Genomic DNA, 21,383 nt, shown 5'->3' with positions numbered 1-21,383 from the left:
TTTTTTTTTTTTTTTTTGCCCTGTCATTTTTCATCACAGTTATTTTCTCCTCGGCTTCAGGAAAGCACACCAACACAAATTGTTGACAGAGTCAAAATCTCCACCTGTTTTTGTTGGGGGTTTTTTTTTTTCCACCACAGTGGAACTGACTGACATTATGACTGATGTTTTCAGAAGTTGTTTTCCTGATGGCTCAACTGTGCAGAGATATGTTATTGTGAGGAAGATTCCACACCCAGTACAGATTAGTTTTTTTGTCACACTTCAAGTGTTTCAAATCACTGAAGAAATGTTCATATCAGACAAAGATAACCATAGTATTTACAATAAGTGGTTTTCAAATTCTTCTTGTTAATGGAAAAGGTGTCCAGAATCATCTTCTGAAAAATAAATTGCTCCTCCTTATTAAAGTATGAATTTACTTTCTCTTTTGCACAGCTTCTTTTGGCATGTTCCCTAACCATACACAGACTGTACTGTCACCTTAAGGAGGATAGTCAGCACACACAACTCCAAAGTCAGAACAGAAAGACGTGTGTACAATCCAGAGGAACATCCAAAATTAATGACCCTTCTCTCACTCTATGTATTTTTTCGTTTTGATGTGAGTAAAGTGAAGAGGTTTCAGTTAAATACCACGCCCAGCACACTGCGCTTGCCTACTTTAAATTGAAGAATGGTATACTGTTGCTTATCAGCTTCTAATACACGCAGACCTATTTAATTAGAAACCGGGTTCAATAGAACCTGTCACACAGCATGAAGTAAGGTAAAATATCTCAAAAAGCATCTCATCATTCCACAGTTTAAAGAAATTAAACTTTGAGAAACAGTCACCCCCCCCAACCCCCCCCAAAAAAAATAAAATAAATAAAAAGTCTATCAATTCAGAAAGAGTTACACAGCCATTTCTGAGGCGTTGGGACTCCAGTGAATGAGGAGGAGTGGATATGAAAGTTACTCCGAGAACAGATCGATGACTCACCCAGGAAGTCCCAAAAGAACCCAGCTCATCATCTAAAGCACTGAAGCCCCCTCTTAACTCAGTTAAGGCCTATAAGAAAAAATTGATCCACGGGAGAAAATAGCTGCTGACAAAAAAAAAATAAAGAACACAAAGGCCAATATACATTGGCTAAAAAGCTCTTTTGATAACCCAGAAGAATTATATGAAAACATTTTCACATAATGCGCCCAATTTTATCTGCATTGCAAAAATACTTTTCTTTTACTGCACTATATGAAACTATTGTTTTCATTGCCAATAGTTTAGTCGCTGATCTTCAGTACCTGTAATCGCATATGCTCACAGAAGTACACACAACTCCGCTTTGACGGTGAACAAACTCTCAATTTCCTGCCTTATTTGTACTCTATCTTTTTGCTCCCCTGTAGGCAGAGGCTGAGATGCACACCTAAAACAGCCCCTAGTGCAGCTGTAACGATGAAGCCAGGGGAAAAAAATCAAAGAGACTGGCTTCTTTGTGTGGGTGTCACTTTTGGTTTCATGTTTTTTAAGCTTTTAGATTACTTGAAAGGAACATCCCAACATTTAATGGGGGATTAGTAAGTTATCTGCCTGTGAAGCCTGGGTTTTTTTCCCCTTGCACATCATAGCATTTGAAAGTGTTTGCAGTCCTTTCAACTACTGTTTTTAATTCACTCAGTTCAGTCAGAACAAGTTGAAAAGACTCCAGGCTGCCTAGAGATAGATAATTCATCAGAAGGTGCAAATCCATACCTGCTTTTATTTTCTTAAAAAAAAAAAGTTCAACATTACTGCAGAACAAAAGGGAACCTTATATTTTTTTATGTGCCGATTTAGCTTTGAATACATTTTGTGTTTTCTTCCAGGATCGAACGATATTTTCAGGAAAAGAATTGTCATTCTGCCATGCTAAATTTTTCAGACAAGCCCATTTTAAATAAGCTGCTCATATCTGCTAATTTGTTGTCTTTTCACATTGCTTAGCGTCCATTGGCTGCAGTTAGAAAACTTTCATTCAACACATATTGATTTTTAAAGATGGGCTCCAGCAAAAACCAAGGATAAACAATCCTTTAGAAGTTCTATTAAAGTTCTTAATTCACTGAATATTATTCCGTCTTGCCATTCTGTTCTTTATGGTCGCACCACAAGCTGATATCAGCTGGATAATTAGCTGGGTTATATTACCAACATGTTCTGAAGGATTAGCCTGTGCTACTCCATGCCTCACACAGGATGACATACCACTCTGGCCCTTTGGCCTTTTGTTATTTGGACAATACCCTGTTTCGTTGTGTGTTTCCTCCTTGCTTCTCCACCTGCACCTAGTTTCTCCCCGTCATTGCATCATCTGTGTTTGTCTCTCCATTGATGCACTGTGCATGCTTGCAGCCCTCGTGGAGTGATCCCGTTAGAGGGCTAATGCTGTGAAAAATGACAGTAAACTGGCACTTTTGCTGCCATCGCCACCAGTTTGGGGCCGTCTGCCGCCTCCAGACTTGTTGCCTGGCAACTCCCCAGACAGCATTTCTCCAAAAGGCGAGAACTTCTGTCTGCTGTGCTGCGATACAAGCCCAAGCTTAATAAGCATTATATCTCGTTTTCTCTTATCGTTTAGTTGTTGGTGACACAAGTTAGCTGGGAGCCAAAGCTACGCAAAGAGCACCGATGCAGAATGCATCTCACTTTAGTAAATTAATAAAAGGATTTGCAAAGAGTGAAACATAAGAGAACATTATTGGGACAGAATGTTGTTGTTCAGCCAGAAGGATGACCGTAGATGATAATTATGTATTTTATTTTGAAGATTTTTGTCTCTACTAGTCAAACAAAAGGTGGGAATGGTCATCTAATGTAACCTTACATATAAATTGATAAACTATATGACTGAAACCAGTAAAACTTTGTTTTTTTTTATGGGTATAATTTGGCCAGCATAAAAAGAAAGAGTCAGGCTTAAGAGCAAATCTCTCCTTTTGCTCTTATTATTATTATTTTTTTTTATTTAAATAAAAAATAATAATAATTGACTAATATTTCACATCAGCCAAGAAATTTTTTAGTAATGTTTTAAAATAAATTAAATGTTTTTAAAAATATTACATTTTAACATATTTTTAAAAGCATTTCACTCAAATTAATTTGTTTAAAAATAGAGTCTACATTAAAAAAAGTAATTTCTAACATGTCATACCCCACACAAACATTTCTGTAGTGTGCCAGTGTTCACTTATTACCTCGAAACTGTGTAAATGTACTTGTGCCTCTAACTGCCATCTAAAGAACAAGTTTGAGCTACAAAAATTAACATAAAGGATAATAATTTGTAATTTATTACTTCAAATTTGTACTTATTTGGATTTCTTGGACAAAAATCACCAAATAGGAACATGAGCTGGACAGACAGCTTCTTATAGTTACTTTTACTGCATCACATTTTGTTTACCATTTCTGTACTCGGTTCCTTTCCAAGCCGGTTGTCTAGCAGGAGTTGAGAAGAAGCTACTTGAAGCGCCATGATGAAAATATAATTCTTGACGTTTCAGATCCCCTTCTCAGCACTATGCCAGCTAATTGTCGTTCCTTGTAAGGAAATGAAAAAATAGCCCGTCTGTGCGTCATCTCCTGCCCCAGTTTTCGATGTCTCCACCAACGTGATGGCTTTTCAAGCGGTAACCCATTTTTATCCCAAGCTTCACCTAAAGCTAACAAGAAACCCAAACTCCAGTCGCAGCATATTCACGGGCATGAGTGACACAAACCAAGCAAGGTTGCTGGGGAACTCTCAGAGGGGGTTACAAGAGAGCTTTGACGGAGCCTGTGATCTCACTGCCAGCGATGCAATCCTCGGTCTTTAATGTGTTTCTGTTTTGAGACATCGGGGCTTCTTAAGAGGCTGGAAAGAAAAAAAAAAGTATATTATATATCCGAGTCGGAATTTGGAAATTAAAGTAAGAAAACAGCACTGTCATATGATATTGTGAAGAAATAAAAAGGAAAAAAAAAAAAATAAGACTTTACATTGTAGGACCGTCTTATAGAGAATTTAGCCACGCTCACTTGTTCATGCATGCTTGCATTGCAATGTTTTATAAACATTGAATCGGTCAGTTAAATCTTATTCATAGAATATTATTCACAGAGTCAGTGAATAATGACCTAAATGATCAAATCACAGAGCAAAAAATGCTAAAACAAAAAAAAAGCTGTTTATAGAACAATATTCTCAAAATATAACTGCAGCTAGTGTTTTATTTATTAACACTAACTAAAGAGTTGATCAGAAGTTATCAAGTGCATTCATAGGTTTGCGGTAACGTGCAGACACATCAATGTAGAGGTGAGTCTTCAGCGTAGTAACATAAATGAATGCCATGAAACCACTGAATGGCAACATGTAAAGAATAAACTAAACATTCAAACAACATGCTATTAATATGGATTGAGAATTAAAATACAGGGTACTGCAACGTCCCTTCTTTCTTCTGCTAATTTTTTTATGAACTGAATTTTAGGAAGCGCACTGCTGTCCTATAAATATTCACACACTTGCATGCAGCAACCATCTGCTGAGGTAGTCTACATAAGTCTGAGACGATTTGGAAGAGCAGCATGGGATTATTCTGAGTATCTTCACATGTGGTTTCCAATTATCATACAGTACTATGCAAATGAATTTAGGCCATGTTTATATTTCCTTACTTTGCTGCCTCAAATGTTATTGGAAATTTTATGACCAATAGAAAGTATGTCATGGTTCAGAAGTCCTATTTGTAATTTACCAAAAGCCTACTAGCAGGTCATGTCCGTAAGCGCACAGCCGGTGCTACAATGGAATAGTCGAGACCAAGGGATATCCAAATGTTAGGACGGCCCAGTCAAAGTCTAAAGCTAAGTCCAGTGAAAAATCTATTCCAAGACTAGAACATTTATGCTCGAAAAGGCTCTCTATCCAATCCAACTGAACTTGAGTGTTTGCAAAGAATGGGACGAGTATTGGCGTCTAGATTTGTGAAGCTGGTACATGAAAGAGTTGAGCTGGATTTATTGTGAAAGATTGTTCTTAAAAAAAAAATTCCTCAGGCGTGCATAAGCTCACCACTAACCGGTCAACATTTTCATCAGTAAAGAAACGTTGATAATTATGAATGATTGGCCATTCGCTCTAAAGAATCCCAGTCGAATACATTAAAGTTTGTGGTTGCAATATTTCTATTTTGCTAAAAAAAAAAAAAAAAAAAAGCAAAGTATATAAACTGTCTTGTCATTTTGCATCTTACTTACCCGTCCAAGGGCGGATCTACTGGGGTGGCATAGGGTGGCAGTTGCCACCCCAACTGAGAGTCTTGCCACCCCTGTTGCCACCCCAGCTGGCGACTATGAATTCAATAAATGGTTATGGAAAATTGGACACTAAGCGCGTGGAACTCTTTTTTCCGATAACACTGAATGCAACACATCGTAACCTGACACATACTGCTAAGTAGCGGCAAGTGCGAGAGAAGGACATTACTAGACTGGACATTACATGACTTATCGTGCGCCACACATGCGCCATTTAATTGCTGCCCATTGAGTCAGGAATATCGGTGGTCAGGAAAATGCCACAATCACCGTTAGAATCTGGAAAAACGACGCAATATTTAGCGGTTAATTCAACCCTATGACAGTCATGGACAACAAGGTTCACGGGTTTCAGATTTAACAGGTGAGGAAAAAGTTTTAATTTAAAGAAAACGTTGAGAAAGTGAGCAGTGAGTCAGTTATACTAGCCTAACTGTTGCTAGCCTGCTATTGACTTTGGTAACCTTAGCATGTGCTGCGCAGTTCGGTGTGTTTTGGTTCCGTTAGCACTAAAAGAGGACAACCCGCACACCAAGTCATCAGTAGAGCAGGTGTTTAAATCAGTTAATCAACCTCCGCTGTGTTCAGGTGAAAATTTATTAATAATCGCAATATAGACATCAAGCCTGACAACTTAATGTAACAGACTGGATGTTCTGTTTTGGTGTTTTTGCTACTTTTTTTGTGTGTGGGAAATGTTTGATTTTGGTGTTGATTCCTCAGATCCGTAATCTCTGCTCTATCTGCTCGTTGAGCTGTTGTCTGTCCGTTTCCATGGCAACGGGTCCGGGTGTAGGGTAACGTCCAGAGCAAGAAAAAGCAGAATACAGTAGAATTGATTTTATCTAGCTTTGTTCTTCACCTGTTTATCAGCTTTATTGCGGCGCACTGCAGCCGCTACAGTTCCTAAAAGTTAAACTAGCGACAAAAACTGAACTAATTCATTCAGTTCGTAAAACGTGGCGATACCCTGCCAAAATGTCTAGGTAGGCCCCATATGAAGGAAAGGAGGGCTGACATCCGCGGGTTCCACTGTGGCCCCACATGGGTTTGCCCATGTAGGGCCACAGCCTACGTGGGCCCTACATGGGCCCTAAATGGGCAAACCCATGTGGGGCTACCACCATGGCGCAATGATTTTGCACCGGGGCGGGATGCAAAAGATCATTGCGCCCCTCTTGCCACCCCATAGATATTTTTCTAGATCTGCCCCTGTACCAGTCCATTCATTTTCACTAACCTTTGGAGAGGGCTGCAATGGGAGCGAGTTTCGTTGGGTTCCTCGCAGCAGCAGCAGTCGGTCTTGTGTTGCCTATGCTCCTGCGTCAGAAGGTGTCTGCAACAGGAACTTAAAATGAAACCGAGTGACTAAGTATTTCCTGTGTGTGTATCTTTTAAAGTTTTCACTTAGTCATCTGGCAAACTTTTTTTTTTTTCTTCCACAGAACAAGACACGTCTGTGTGTGCTGTACTCATTTCTTTCCCCCTCCTCTCGTGTTGCCAACAGGCGGACCCACAAGGCCGGGACATTGCCATCCGTCCCTTCTTGGAGCACTGTGAGAACACCCACATGACCATTTGGCTTGGCATCGTGTATGCCTACAAGGGACTGCTAATGGTGAGAGAACAAAAAATCTGACAGCATAATCACAGTCTGGACACGCATGCACACCCGCTTACTCTTTGTGCTATCTTAATTTGCAGATTATTAAAAAAAAAAAAAAACATATATTATTAAAATCATTTTAAAATTTAAAACAGTAATATGCACCGTCTTTGTGTCAAGAATGTGAAGAAAAAAATGCATCTTCACTTAATAATTATTGGAAAAATTCTAACTTTAAGGATGTTTTTCATAATGTGCGATTATGAAAAATTACAGATTTTTCATAACACGACGCTAATATTGCTTCAGGCGGGTTTCAAAGTGGACCAGCACTCTGCGAAAGCAAATTACATTTTAAAATGATCTGTAAACATATCTGTTCCCTTACAGCAGATAAATGTAACGGTGCAATAGTATGAAATAAAGTACGATAATACCCTGTTTCTAATAGACTTATTCAACTTAGAAGAGCGGTCTGTCACGGTGGCGGAAAACTTTGAAAACCTTTTATCTAGATTCAGTTCAGACATCAGAAAGGGTTCGACAGAGTTCAGTCTTTCTACTTGAGAGCGAAGTGGGAAGAAAATTAATACTATAATGGACGTGTAAAATATCTTGGGAGAATTAAAGAAAGAGGAGGTTCAGGAGTAAAACATGCCCTTCAAAACAACAGGATGGAAGGAGGGACACAATGGTTGATGAACAGATGATGGGTGTTTATGTATTGAGGTTCTGATGACCATTTCTAAATGGCCTTCTCTGATTACACCAACATGCATCAGTGGAAGCGCGTTGTAATTTGTGTAGTAATCCTCTGCTGCAGCTCCTCTGTCCCTCCATGCAAAGACTTTGCTCTCACAACTATCTCTGTTCTTGTCTTCTGAGACATCTCATTCAACAAAGTTAGCTTCTGATTCCTCTTTTCTGGCTTTTGGCCGTCTTGAGTCATCCGTTTAAACTGCAATTTGTCATTTTTTTCCTTTCCCCTTTTCTTTACAGCTGTTTGGCTGCTTTCTGGCGTGGGAGACCAGGAACGTGAGCATCCCTGCCCTCAACGACAGCAAGTACATCGGAATGAGCGTGTACAACGTTGGCATCATGTGCATCATTGGCGCAGCCGTGTCGTTTCTGACCAGGGATCAGCCGAATGTCCAGTTCTGCATCGTAGCTCTCGTCATCATCTTTTGTAGCACCATCACCCTCTGTCTTGTCTTCGTTCCTAAGGTTGGTTTTTAAACACGACAGAGAATTTTGAGTAAAAAATATGGCAAACAAAAATAAAACAACAACATTTCTAACATCTAATTTGTTTTGATAAATGGTAACTATTATTTCTGCAGCTGCTAAAAGTGTGAAACTATTTATTATTACAGGACATCTCAAACAGCGGCCATTTTCAAAGATGTTTATGCATTTTAACATTCCCTGAATTTAGCAGCACTGGGTTGCACAGATATCGTTTTTGTGTAAAATATCATCACACTTCATCATTCTGCTCTTTATAGAGTAGAAAAGTAGGTGTATTAGAAGCTGGCATTCACTGGCTTATTCAGGGAAGCTGCTTGAGTAGCCAGCTGGCTGTCTGCTGCCTGACATTAATGCCGCTCTTATTTTCCCAACTGCAGTTTCATAAGGGCCTTATCTTAAAGTGATGAGTAGGACTTTTTCCAAGCAGCGACTTCTCGAGCCAGCCAACATTGTGTTTCTCGTAAGCAAGAAAAAAAATGTGTGGAGATGACAGTCATGGGCATTGTTGCACAATCGGGGGAAGAGGAGAGGCACAGATTGACTCGGCTTCATACTTAGTTCCAGAGCATTCTCTGGCTTCTTATAAAATCCACTCTGATGCTACCATGCGAGTGCCGTTAGCCATTAGAAGAGGGAGGGAGGTACTTTGACTGACCAGTCAATGGCTGCTTATCTCCAAATTCCTTAACTCACTTCGCATATTCCTGGCTCCTAAAACACTCCGTAAACAGTCGTGTTGTGTAACATCAGCCTGAGTACAACAGTGACTAACATCCCATGACCCTTCCGACAGCTGATCACCATGAGAACAAACCCAGACGCAGCCACGCAGAACCGGCGGTTAAAGTTCACCCAAAATCAGAAGAAGGAAGATTCCAAGACCTCCACCTCGGTCACCAGCGTGAACCAGACCAACACCTCCCGACTGGACGGGCTGCAAACCGACAACCACCGCCTCCGGATGAGGATAACCGAGGTCTGAGCAAAAAAAAAAAAAAGGCTTCCTGTTTAAAGCTCCTCTTAACAAATAATAAAGGTATGAGACATAAAAGTGGGCATAGTTAGAGAGGCTTTTAATGCCGTAATGGAAAAAAAGAAAAGAAAGACATCTTAAAGGTAATGTAATTACAGGTACAATCATTTCGCTTGAAGTTTGAAAAGAGAAGAAAGAAACAGCCAAGCATTTATCTCCAGTAAATCTGAGACATAATAGCTCTCCCACATTTAGTTAATTTTCAGATTCGTTTTTTTTTTTATCCACTTTGTTACCTCTTAGATGGATAATTGTTAATACCTGCTCTGGTCACTGGTCAAGAGATGGTCACAATTTTCTATGCGCCCTCATTTTACATAACATGAGGATATATGTTCTTTCAGTAATTTAGGGGGTGAATTTCAGCTCCTTCCCCCTTTTTTTTTATGTTCGATTTGAAATGACGACACAAACTAAGAAGACACGGATGTTTATAACGGCTTGAGCTACCGGGAGCTGCAGTGTTTATTATGGACTCAGCGCCGGTCCAAAAACGCAGAACCTTCAGGCAAGTCGGCTCAGATGTCAGAGTTTACTGACAGACAGGGTAATTTAGAGTGAGAGCGCAGGAGCTGAAACAGGAGGTGAGAGCTCTGAGCAGGGAGCACGATAGACGGAGAAGCACCAGGAATCTGTTGCACGGAGTTGGCTTTGTGCCTCGAGGCGGGTTGAATATTAATTCTTTCACATATTTTTACATCAACACCAACTCGACGTGTCTTAAATGGATTTTATGTGGTAGTCCAACTGGACACCTTGTTCTCAGAATGCTTTCCAAATAAACATCTGAAAAGTGTGGTGTGCATGTACACCTTTTGAGACTGGGGGAAAATAAATAAATAAATAAAATTTCAGTTGAAAGTTGAAATGGATCAAATACAGTTTTGGTCTCATCTGTGCCAAAACACCTTCTCTCACAGTGCTGCGTTTGCAGCCTGACTGGTTGCAGACTGCAACAGCGAGTTATTATTCTGGCTTTCGTTCAGCAATGCTTTTGTTCCTCTGTTCCATAAAGTCCTTATTTTTGGAGCGCACAATGTCTGCAGCTCCTCCAGAGTTACTTTATCCTCGACTTGTCCGCTGTGTTCACCTGTCTTCGTAAAGCTGCTAATGTTTTCTGCAGCTGTATTTATATTTTGTTAGAATTACACACAGGTGACAATTAGTTGGGGGACTTTTGAATGAAATGGGTTATATTTAGGTGCATTAGAGTAAAAGGGGGGTGAATATCTTTGCAGACCACAGTTTTTGGACCTCTATTTGTAAATAAATGTTGACAACTTTATTAAGCTTCCTCTCCGTTTAAACTTAAAAGGGGAGCTCTGTCTCATAAAATCCATATAACATACATACATGGCTGTAGCATCACAAAATGTATAAAAAAAAAAAAAAAGAAAACGCCTATGAGCAAGAACTGAGCTGGCTGATGCAGCGTTTGCAATGCAGCAGTGAGTTGAGACTGGAGGCCAGTACAGATAGCCAGGTCGATTAGGGTGAGCAGGTGAGGCCGGGGTCCGGGTCACAGGGACAGCATCTCTAATCAGATGGGACAGGGATGGGGGGGAGGGGGGAAGAGAGAACTCTGGCTGCAGGCCATGAGTGGGTTTTAAAATTCTGCCTGAAATCACAGAGCAGCAACTGCAGCACTTTCACGTGGCTCATATAACGTTGCCTACTCGAGCTACATTGTCTGTGAACGTTTTTTTTTTTTTTTTGTCACAAGTGTGTGTGTGTGTTCATCCATATAACGACGAGGCACAGCAGGACCTAATGCTGTACAAATGTCTTTTCTGTGTGAAAAGTTGGATAAGGAGCTGGAGGAAGTGACCATGCAGCTGCAGGACACCCCAGAGAAAACTCCTTACATTAAACAGAACCATTACCCAGACGCCAACAACATCCTCAGCATACGCAACTTTACAGACGGCAAAGGTGAGAAGAAACACTGTGTGTTTCAGTTTGTTTTTGTTTGGTTTTTTTCTGAAGTGGATCTTTAATCTAGTTCTGAAAATGTACTTATAAATGCCTTACTTCGCTGTTGAAAAGTTGTACTTCAGAAACACGCGTTTATAAACGGATTAAAGCTTGAAAATATAGTTTAAAAAAAAAAAGAGTTCTTGGTCGTTTGACAGTTCTGACATTTCTAAACAAACTGAGATGATATGTAGTTCAAAATTTTATTTTTAGGAACTAGTTTAGGCAGGGGTCAGAAATGATTTGGTTGCCCCAGTAGCTCAGTTGCGAACCTCCATGGGCAGCCAGTCCACTCAAAGTTTTTTTGTTCATTTCAGTTACGTTTTAAAAAGTGGGTTTTCCTCAGGGTAAAACTGTTCAGTTTTGCTGACGGTGGTTTTCTCTTCACACACCAACAGCTGTCTTCTCTGTAGTCTCCTTAATTCGCTGCCCTTGTTTTAAGTTCATTCGATCTAAGGTGCCCTGGAAAAAAGGTGGAGCAATGCCGCTACTATTAAAATGTTTTCGGAAGTAATTTGGGCCTAGAGTTTATAATGGTAAGGAGGTATTTACCTTTTTTTTTATTTTAGTCTTTGGCAAATGGCCTATGCAGTCAGTCAAAATGGTTCCTCCATGACAGGTAAAGGACAAACGGGGGCAACTGTCTGGAATCACCTTTGCTAGGTGCTCTCACAACCTGTCAAGCATGACAGCTGTGACAGTACGAAACCGCGTCTTCAATTTAATTTCTTCCCGTCAGACTATGTTCCTACAATAAAAGATGAACGCATCTTTATCTGTGATACAAACAAAAATGGATGACCGTTTTTGGCTGACAAGATTCCAGCAGATGGAGATGGCGATGTACCACAGCCAGATTCGGCCTGCCTGATGCACACACCAGCGTAAAGTTGCTCTCGGGGGCATTTAATGGATCTGTCTGAGTTGGGTGAGGCAAAGAGCGAGACAGCTGTGCTCGCTCTGCGGACGGGGGGAGCTGAGAGCGTTGAAATTCTGTGAGATTCTGCATCTGCGAAGGCGCCTTCACACGTTAACAAAGCTGATCCCTATATGTCACATGGCATGGTTGTTGTTCGTTTCTTTCTCGTTTTTGAGCCGAGAAAATAATAGATTTGAATGAAGTCTGTTTGTGGCGTTGCGCTGTGGCGGTGAAGCAATGTTTCTCGTGCACACAGGGTGGGAAAGACGTGCCAGGGTTGTCCTAATTAGTAGGTAATTAATGCACAAGCTACCATCTGGGACGATTTTGACCTCCAGTTTGTTTTTCATAAAAAAAAAATAAAAATAAATAAATAAATACACAAGTACCAAAACACTGCAGCTAAATTTGGTTTGCTATTAGGTAAGGCTTTTTTTTTTTTGTCTGCGTTTTATTATTGAAACGAGATATTCTGCAATGGCATCGTTGCATAATCTCACTTATTTTGTCTAACAGTTATGATTAGCACAAACATTCAAACATAATTCCACAAATTATTATTATTTTATTGTTACTATTATTATTATTATTATTATTGTTATTATTTATTATTATGTTAAGTCAAATTGTAATTGCTTGTGCAGATTAAGCTAGATTGTTCTGTCTAATGTCAGAAAATTCACAGGAAGCCTATTTTGATGCACTGATGGATTTATTTATTTATTCATTTCTGCATACATATTCATTTAAAATGTTTTTTTACTTTAAAAAGTACAAGTAGTAAAGATTCAAAGCATCTCTGAACAAAGTTATGATAATATGTTTTTTTTAATGTTTGTACTGGGGGGAAAAATCGTCTGAATACTTTTTCCATTTTTTTTATTAAGGAAAAACTTAGTGGGGAAAATAGATTTAATTGCCACCACAATATTGGCAACCCTTACTGTAAATTACAAAGCGGTAATTTTAATGAGTTGTATGTGATTACCAACAAGCGGCGTAAACACACTTTGAACCCGTTCTACATAAGCTCGGCTCATTTTTTATTTTTTTTTTGCCAAAATCGACTTTTCCACGATTCCCTCTGAAGCAGAGACGCTCGTAGGTCTCGATCGTGATCTTATAAGAAACGAGGCCATAATGAGATGCAGAGGAAAGCTGAATGTGAGGTGCTGCTCACTGTCACTCTTGACACACAATCTGGATGCATAATCCCAGTTCATGTAGCTCTTTTTAAAAAAAAGATCTCCAGCGTGTCGGCTTTTTCCCAGCGTTGGTTGGTTTCTGCATCGTCGCTGCCTCCAAGCTGTTGTCTCCAGGATTCAAATGTAAATTATGGCATGTCATTTTAAAACCTTTAGCATATTCTTTAGGCACAACAATCTGCTTGAAAGGTACATTTTATTTTTGTCTTAATGTAAAACAGTCAGTACTGCAGCTTTAAAACTATTTTTGATGAGATATTTGGAAAAATGACTAAACTGCTTACATGTATAAAATTAATTTGAACACTGTTTTATAAGATTCTTTATGTTCTGTCTGTCTATGAGGCATGCTAGGAGCCCATCATGACTCCTAGAACAAACAAAACTGTCTGTGGCAGGTTTGATTTATACAGTTTTAGCCTTTTACAAGCTGCAATAGACCTTAACTGTATAATTATGTTTAAATGTAACCGTTTCTATGTGCAGGTGGCTGTTGCACTGAGACATCTATATAAACTCATCATGGCCATGAATGTCAAATATTATTTGTAGGCAAACATTTGTTGCATCTAAAAAAAAAAATAAATAAAATCACATAGAAATGTGGAAATATACAGGTCAGCACTTTTTCCCCCCCACAACTCTTAAATTTTCAAGGTTATATCTTTTTATAAAGTAAACTGCTCTGAAATAGTTCAGTAAGCCCAGATGTCCAATGTGGGTTGGGGTGGGGGTTCTGACATAAGTGAATCAGGTCAACAAGTTCTGAAAAGGAATCTGGGACATGTGTGGGGGCAAAAAAGGAGCCCTGCAGTTCCAGCTTGGTGTTAACGACTATAAATTTGGGGTTTTGACGCCGAACTTTGCCTGTGATTACGATGCATAAAATGTTTACTTCAAAAACTCTGGAAGTCTAAAAGTATATGTGACAAGTACTCCACATTAGCAAGAAGCTCAATAGCAACATGCAGCGATATAAAAGAAAACGTAACGTTATGGGAAAAAGTGTACGGGGTCACAGTGGACGATGTCAAATAAAAAGGATTTTCATTATGAAAATCAGAGGCATCATGGCGGTGCATATAACGACTGAGATGCGTCCCATTTGACAGATTAACAATTTCTCCCAAAATGTCTACACATGTTTCAATGCAGATGGAGAGAAATCGATACTGAAAAACCACCTGGAGCAAAAACCGCAGGCGCAGTGGGGCTCCATGGATCCTTCCAGAATAAGCAGAGGTCCCCTGGAGGATATCAACTCACCTGAACAGTGAGATCTCATATTTCCATAGCACATCCATGCCTGCGCTCCTCCCCCCTGCCTCCCCTTCCTTCCCACTGTGTAGCGAGCTCTCTCAGCAGATGACACATCACATGTAGCGCAACCACTAGAAACTCTCAGGCAGTTGCTCTGGCAACCCGAGCCCATTGAACACACGGACCAGCCCTGCGCTTTTCCCTCCCATTTCCATGAAAAGACATGTGAACACGTGTGCAAAACACACTATAACTCTCATGTGAAGCCCCCCCCCTCCATCCCGAGACGTGAGTGATTTTGTTGCCCCAACTTGAAAACGGCTGATCTCTCGGACATTTAAGACGCTCGTGAAACCAGCGCACATCAGTGTTCACCTATAATTCATAAGGCAGCAAAGCCGAGGCATGACGACTTCATCAGTGAGGAGGGTACGGCATTTCATGCATCATTGAGAATTCTGCCTCCCACGCCGGTTTTAACAAGAACACGAGAAGAACGCCAGATTGATGGCGAGAAAGAAGACGGGCAGACAAAAAAAAAAAGGGCATAAAATTAAGAGGAGGCCAGAAGAGGGAGAAGACAAACTTAAAGAAGAAAGCTGTTTAGACAGACAAGAGAGGAGGCAGATACTCGCACGGGCTTATATAACAACTGATTTACAGTTTGCATTGGAAGCAGCTCTGAAAATAGACAGGGAGGAGAACAGAAGTAAAGGAACACTCGGAGCTATTCCCATGCCACATAAATGTTTGATCACACCGAGGGAAGAGAGATGAAGAGGTAGCAAGAGAGAAGGTGAAGAGGAAGAGAAGACAAATACACAGAAGTTTGAAAAGAGTTATAAATAGACAATCTAGCACAGACCGAATGCTTTGTGACATAATGAATGCAAAAAAAATAATAATAATAATTAAAAAAATCACAAAGAATTTAATGCATCATCTTTAAAGGGAAAGAGATGTTTATGACTAAGCACAATTATAAAAACTGGTCATGATCAGGCATAGCTCTACAAATTACAGTGACTTTAAATTTCCACTAATTGTGACATTTTTCTAGGTCTTCTGCTGAACTAGCTTGAATTTCATTACCCCCCCACCGCTAATTTTTTTTTTTTTTTTTTTTTACTTTACATAAGTCTTTGGTTATGTAATATCTTTGCCAACGACTGGAAGAGATTCTGGTGAAGTGGGGTGGCGAAGTGTCACACTGGGTTGAAGCATGAAATGTTCTTTTAGTCAGATGATCCCGAAAGCTGGAGGAATGGGGTCTTATGGGCTTAGTAAGAATGGAGGTAAAGCCGGGGAAAATGGCTGCTCGTTGCTCTGCGGTAAACAAACAGAGGAGTAAGTGAGAACCTCACTTACTCAGGCTACGCCGGTCTGATCTCATTCAGATTGTTCATTGTTTGGACGTTTATGTCTTGCATCTGGGAGTAATTGAATAATTGACGTAGCAGCAGCTACCAAATATATTATATAGTCTAACTGTATGTTGCAGGAGAATTGGGCATCATAAAATTTTACAGGATCATCAAAGCGCATGTTTATATTTAATTTCTGGATAAATGAAATAAAAAAAAAATAAAAAAAAAGAAATCAGAAGGTGGTTTGTCCAGTTCAGAATTAACCAGTGTTTAAAACCTCACACCTCCCAAGACCTATTACATAGCTTTTGTTATCCATCTTTATTGGGGTAGCAACTCTATTTACCCACTATTACAAATATTAACTATATTTAACATCTTGTGATTTATAATGCCATTATTACAAGTATTTAGAATTCTACAATCTGATTGTTACAGGTAATTTTGGACATCTGCAGTCCATTCTTTAAAGTAACTTCAGATAGTTGGCATAGTTACATGTTTTTTTATTGTATTTTATTTTATTTGGTGAATTCCCATCATCTGAAATGTCGCCTATAGCTAGTAGGGAAAGTCTTATCTGAAAAGGTCTTTTTTGAACAGGGAGGAGTAAATTGTAGACATCTGCTTTTCATGTCTCGTCCAGCCTTTATTGTAAAAACAGCAACGTTTCAATTTTCAAGAATCTTGACAAACATTGAGGCTTGTTTTTCCAATCACTTTTGGGGAGTTTGAAATGTATAATTTTTGGGATATTTGCATATCAATGACACGACACGTGGCTGACATGTTTACCGAGAAAAAATGCCGTTTTTGACATCTTAAAAAGCTACTAAACAAGCTGTAGGAGTTTGGTTTTAATAAATGTTTCTTACAGTGGCTTTCCAGACATTTAATCGTTTGCTTTTTGCTTTCGTGACGCGATGCAGCTAATCGGTTGTGGTTTGGGCATAAACTCAAATTAAAAAGACAATTTAATAATCCTTGCTGAGTTTTTCAGTGTTTCATATGAGATGGAAGCAAATTCAGAGTGCAGTTACAAACAGCAAGAGATCTAGTTCTAATTTCAAAATGAATTCGTTTCATAATTAATTGTCTTGGTTGACGTCATTACTAAGGGCGAGTGTAAAGTATTCTTATGAACACAGGTGCACCCACCTGTGTTGCTCTTTTAAAATCAGTGATGCAATATCAAATCTATGCTCAGCAATCGTGGGAGGGGCCAAATATGTGAAAGCAGCCCATGAAGCTGGATGAACCAACACCTAAATGATCCAAACGGATGTCCAGATCAATTAGACTTTACAAGCCTGAGCACAAATCAAAGCAGCACCACTGACCAAGGCAACGGTACCTGCTCAACCGTCATTATACATTTGGCAGCAGTAGAAGTATTCATCACTTATTGCGCCATCTGCCCATTTTCAAAAGCTGGTCGCGAAATGTAAAAAAAATGTAAACATTTTTCATAGATAATACAAAATTGGAAGATCAGGAAAAGATATGATAAATGTTTTTTTTTTTTTTTTGTCATTTCCTGCTTTCATTGACATATGTCGAGTCTACATAAAAGTTTTGCTGGGTTTCTGTGAGAATATGTATTTACCTTACATTGCATTTTACTAAAAAAAAAATAAGAATAAAACATAAATCAGAATATGCTAAAATTGAGTAGGCAGCTAAAAGTTTAAAAAAAAAATCTAGTAATTCAGATTAGTGGTACAGGCACAGACAAAGTGCACATGTGAAATGATGTTTAACACGTATCCTGCATGTTACTAATCACTGCGCTATATTTTCTGACACTATCCCTGTCGCCTTCTTTGCAGCATACAGCGTCGACTGTCGTTGCAGCTGCCTATCCTGCACCACGCATACTTACCTTCCATAGGAGGGGTTGACGCCAGCTGCACCAGTCCAAATGGAAGCCCGGGCTCCAGTCCGAGGCACAGACACATGCCCCCTTCCTACAGGGTAATGGTCTCTGGGCTGTGAGCCTCATCTACTCCCCCGCTTCGCTCTTTGTTGAGGAGACACAAACGGTTCTTTTTTTTCTACGACAAACAGACTGATATGGTCAGCGTACGTGCGTTATTCCGTCTTGGACTGAAAAAGAAGATGGGGTCGAACAAAGAGAGGGGGGAGGGATAAAGTTTTACTCGTCATACCTCTGCACTCGGGTCTCTTGAGGACTGACGCCGTCAGTCAAAAAAAAAAAAACAACTGGGCGTGTGTGTGTGTGTGTGGGGGGGGGGGGGGGGGGGGGGGGGGAGAACGGTTGATGCTTAAACTACTACTACTTCCTCCCTGCTTAGGTCTGCTCACACGTTTATGCACAGTCAGACACAGATATCTACAACAGAGATACACACCCATATCCAAGCACAGTGACACCCCAGCAGCAACGGTGGACCAGCCCTAATCTGACGTGTAGCCTTATCTGCTTCAAAAGGGATTGTTTCTGTTTCTTATCTGTTTTTATGTACTATATGTGCTTGCAGCTACATGTGAGCCACGCCGACTTTTAACATTTCACTGCTTCGGTGACCGGACGCGAGTTCGGGAGCAACGAGGGGAATTTAGTCGAGGTCCGGCTAAAAGAGAGCGTTAAAAGGAAGCGTCCCCTGTCTGCTTCTCGACGTCGTGCAGAAATGTAAATATCATCGCTTTTGACACTGATGTACTGTAAGCTTTGTAAATGCTGTGAATGGACAAATTTGTAGGATTTAAGTGTGGCGCTTGTAACAAAAGGCAGGGGTGACGGCTTACGAGATATAACATCCTACAAATCAGATGTATGACGGAGGCATAGACCTGTTAGCATAGCTGTTAATATATTAGCCTAACGAACAGCACAGATGCATCAAAATTTGCCCTGGTCCCATGCCTCTTAACTCGGAGTGAGATGCACGTTGCTCTTTTTTTCTTTTTTTTTGTTCCACTTTGCTATTTTTTTCTAGACTCGTTTATGTCAAAGACCTCCTGTCTGACTTTGTAAAGGCCTTCATACTTTACAATTTAATCAGTCCGTCTTCAGACAGCATGTTTTATAGAAACAATAATGCTATGCCTTTTTCACAGGTCTCTGAGAAAATAGAGCAAAAAGAGACCAAGGGAGTGTTTCACAGCTTTTTTTTTTCTTTTCTTTTGTTAACATGCCAAGAAATTCAAATACACAGATGTGAACGTAAAAATAAAAAAAAACCCAAGAGAGCATCCGGTGAATTCAGGTGCTGTTGGCGCTTAGTAATGGGTGGGGAGGGGGGGTGGTCACACTGAAGCTTGCAGACTGGTTTTAATAGACTGTCAAGTCGTCTATCTGAACTTGTTCTCATGTCTTACCAGCACAGTTTAGAGCGACGGAGTGCAGCAATAGCACAAAATCACAGGACTTTGAGATGAAACTTTGCGGTGAGGGAAAACAGGTGATGTTGGATGGAAAAAATGTAGGTCTACCAGTTCCACGGCTTGATCGGACTAAACGGTTAACCTGAATTTCCACGCGCAACGCAGCAATGGCGGTGGACGGTGTCGAAGTCTCGCGTGACGAGCCCCGAACCTGTCTGCGGCCTTGGTTTCAAAGACGGCGATGCCACCACTGCTGGTCACGGTGATTTAGCACAGACACAGGGCTCTTTCTCTCACAGATAACATAATGAAAGATCAAGCCACACTTGGCAACAGTGAACATACCTCGGTTGCTACGGAAATGTATATCAGTGGCGCTGAGCTTCACCCAAGACCGTCATCAAGAGTATCGCTTGTTCTTTGTTTTTGTTTTTTCTAATGCAGGAGAAAAAGCAAAAGGAGCGGGGGGAGGAAAAATACTTTTTTTTTTTAAACTCAGAGCGGCAAGGTTCGTTCTCAGCATATTGTTTCACCATTGGTGTCTTGGTTTTTAATTTTTTTAAGGCGTTTCTTGAGCGCCGTGCCTGTTGTCTTATATTGTAGCCTGCGAGACCCACACTACATACGAAAGGGTCGAAACTGCGCTTACCCAGCAAAGTACATCGGCCACACCATCTGTAAATCGAACAGTGTGTCACAGACTGACCTAAAGTCCATGCGTCCGTGACCGGGGACAGCTTTGGGAGCACACGGCGAAAGCTCCGCTCCAGCCGGAGGATATTTCTCCACAGTCGAACACGAACACTTCTCAGAAAAAGTTGGGAGGATTCAGAGCTGAAGTCGGGGGGGGGGGGGGGGCGGGGGGGGAACGGACGGATCTGCCGTCAGACATATCGGGGGTTTGCGCTCCTCCCATTTCCAGGCCCCTGCTATGATGCACAGGAGCAGGAGGGGAGGGGGGGAAAAAAAGACAACAACCCAAGCACAGACCTCAAAAAGGAGTCATGACTTCTCCTGCACCTTTTGCCAACCAGAGAATCACAAATCACAGAACATGAGTGGGAGACGTTACCAGAGGGTTGGATCTTCCTTCAGGAGAAGCAAAAACAAAAACCAACCGCACATTTTATATATTACATTATACGTGATTGTGTACAACTTTGCTGATACCCTGATGATGGTGTCCATGTATGGAGTATTTGGTATTTGGCTTTCTCAAGACGGCATGAAATAAAATGTATAATTCACAGAGTTACCTCTGTTTTTTTTGTTTTGTTTTGTTTTTTTTGTTTTGTTTTTTTTTTGTTGTTGCAACTGTTGTGACGAAGCTACGCTGTTGTTCCATCATCATATCACCTGTAATTTGATTTTTATCATGAAAGGGTCCACACCCCTGTTCAAAAAGTCACATATTTCTGATCTAAAACAGACCAAAAGGTCTTTACCACCTTTAACCTGACATATAACTTGTACCAATCTGTTAGGGGTGGAACGAGCGCAGTAATGTGTTTAGATTCAATTTCAGCATGCAGACCTCTGAAGGAGTTTATTTTAAAAAAAAAATGCTGCATTTAGGTGTAACCACATTTACTCTCTCTACCTTGCGGGTAGAATAAAAAAAAAATCTTCTATATTGAAGTCGCTCTATTGTCGATATAAATGCATGATTGGACTCAGTGTGATGTGGGGGAAATCACAGCCTTTCTCTATCTTCGGCTTTCCAGAAGACATTTGAAATGATTGGGTCAGGATGGGACCGGAGTTTTTGTAAAACAGCGCAGCTTAATAGTCTGAAGAGAAGAAACCCCCAGAGCATCATGCAGCCACCACTATGTTTCAGTGTGGATGTTGTTTTGGTGACACGCCGTACTGTTTTTGTGCCAAATCAACTTTTAGTTCTTGCTTAGTTTTATCTCATAAAAAAAAAATAAATAAATTCACCCACCAAGTTTTGTAATATTTAATCCAGACCTGGATGTTTTTTTTTTTTTAGGAGATTTACTTCTGACTAGTAATCTTACTTATCCAGACATTTTGGGGGAATACAGGAGATTGTCGCATGTATAACTCAACCAGTACTTCTCTACTGAA

General features: G+C 40.3%; 1 protein-coding gene across 1 annotated transcript in view; it reads left to right on the top strand.

Moving 5' to 3' along the window:
* The window catches only part of gabbr2 (gamma-aminobutyric acid (GABA) B receptor, 2), a 186,933-nt gene extending 166,090 nt beyond the window's left edge, over positions 1-20,843 (top strand). Inside the window, exons 14-19 of the mRNA XM_007547581.2 lie at positions 6,840-6,950; positions 7,938-8,162; positions 8,980-9,162; positions 11,022-11,151; positions 14,473-14,590; positions 17,774-20,843. Coding sequence (XP_007547643.1) covers positions 6,840-6,950; positions 7,938-8,162; positions 8,980-9,162; positions 11,022-11,151; positions 14,473-14,590; positions 17,774-17,939 — 933 coding nt within the window. The 3' untranslated portion in view covers positions 17,940-20,843. The remainder of the gene's footprint in view (positions 1-6,839; positions 6,951-7,937; positions 8,163-8,979; positions 9,163-11,021; positions 11,152-14,472; positions 14,591-17,773) is intronic.
* The last annotated feature ends 540 nt before the right edge of the window (positions 20,844-21,383 follow it).

This window comes from Poecilia formosa, unplaced genomic scaffold (genome assembly GCF_000485575.1).
Source record: "Poecilia formosa unplaced genomic scaffold, Poecilia_formosa-5.1.2 Scaffold21, whole genome shotgun sequence".
In the NCBI taxonomy this organism is placed as follows: domain Eukaryota; kingdom Metazoa; phylum Chordata; class Actinopteri; order Cyprinodontiformes; family Poeciliidae; genus Poecilia; species Poecilia formosa.
This window is presented reverse-complemented; position numbering and strand designations above follow the sequence as displayed.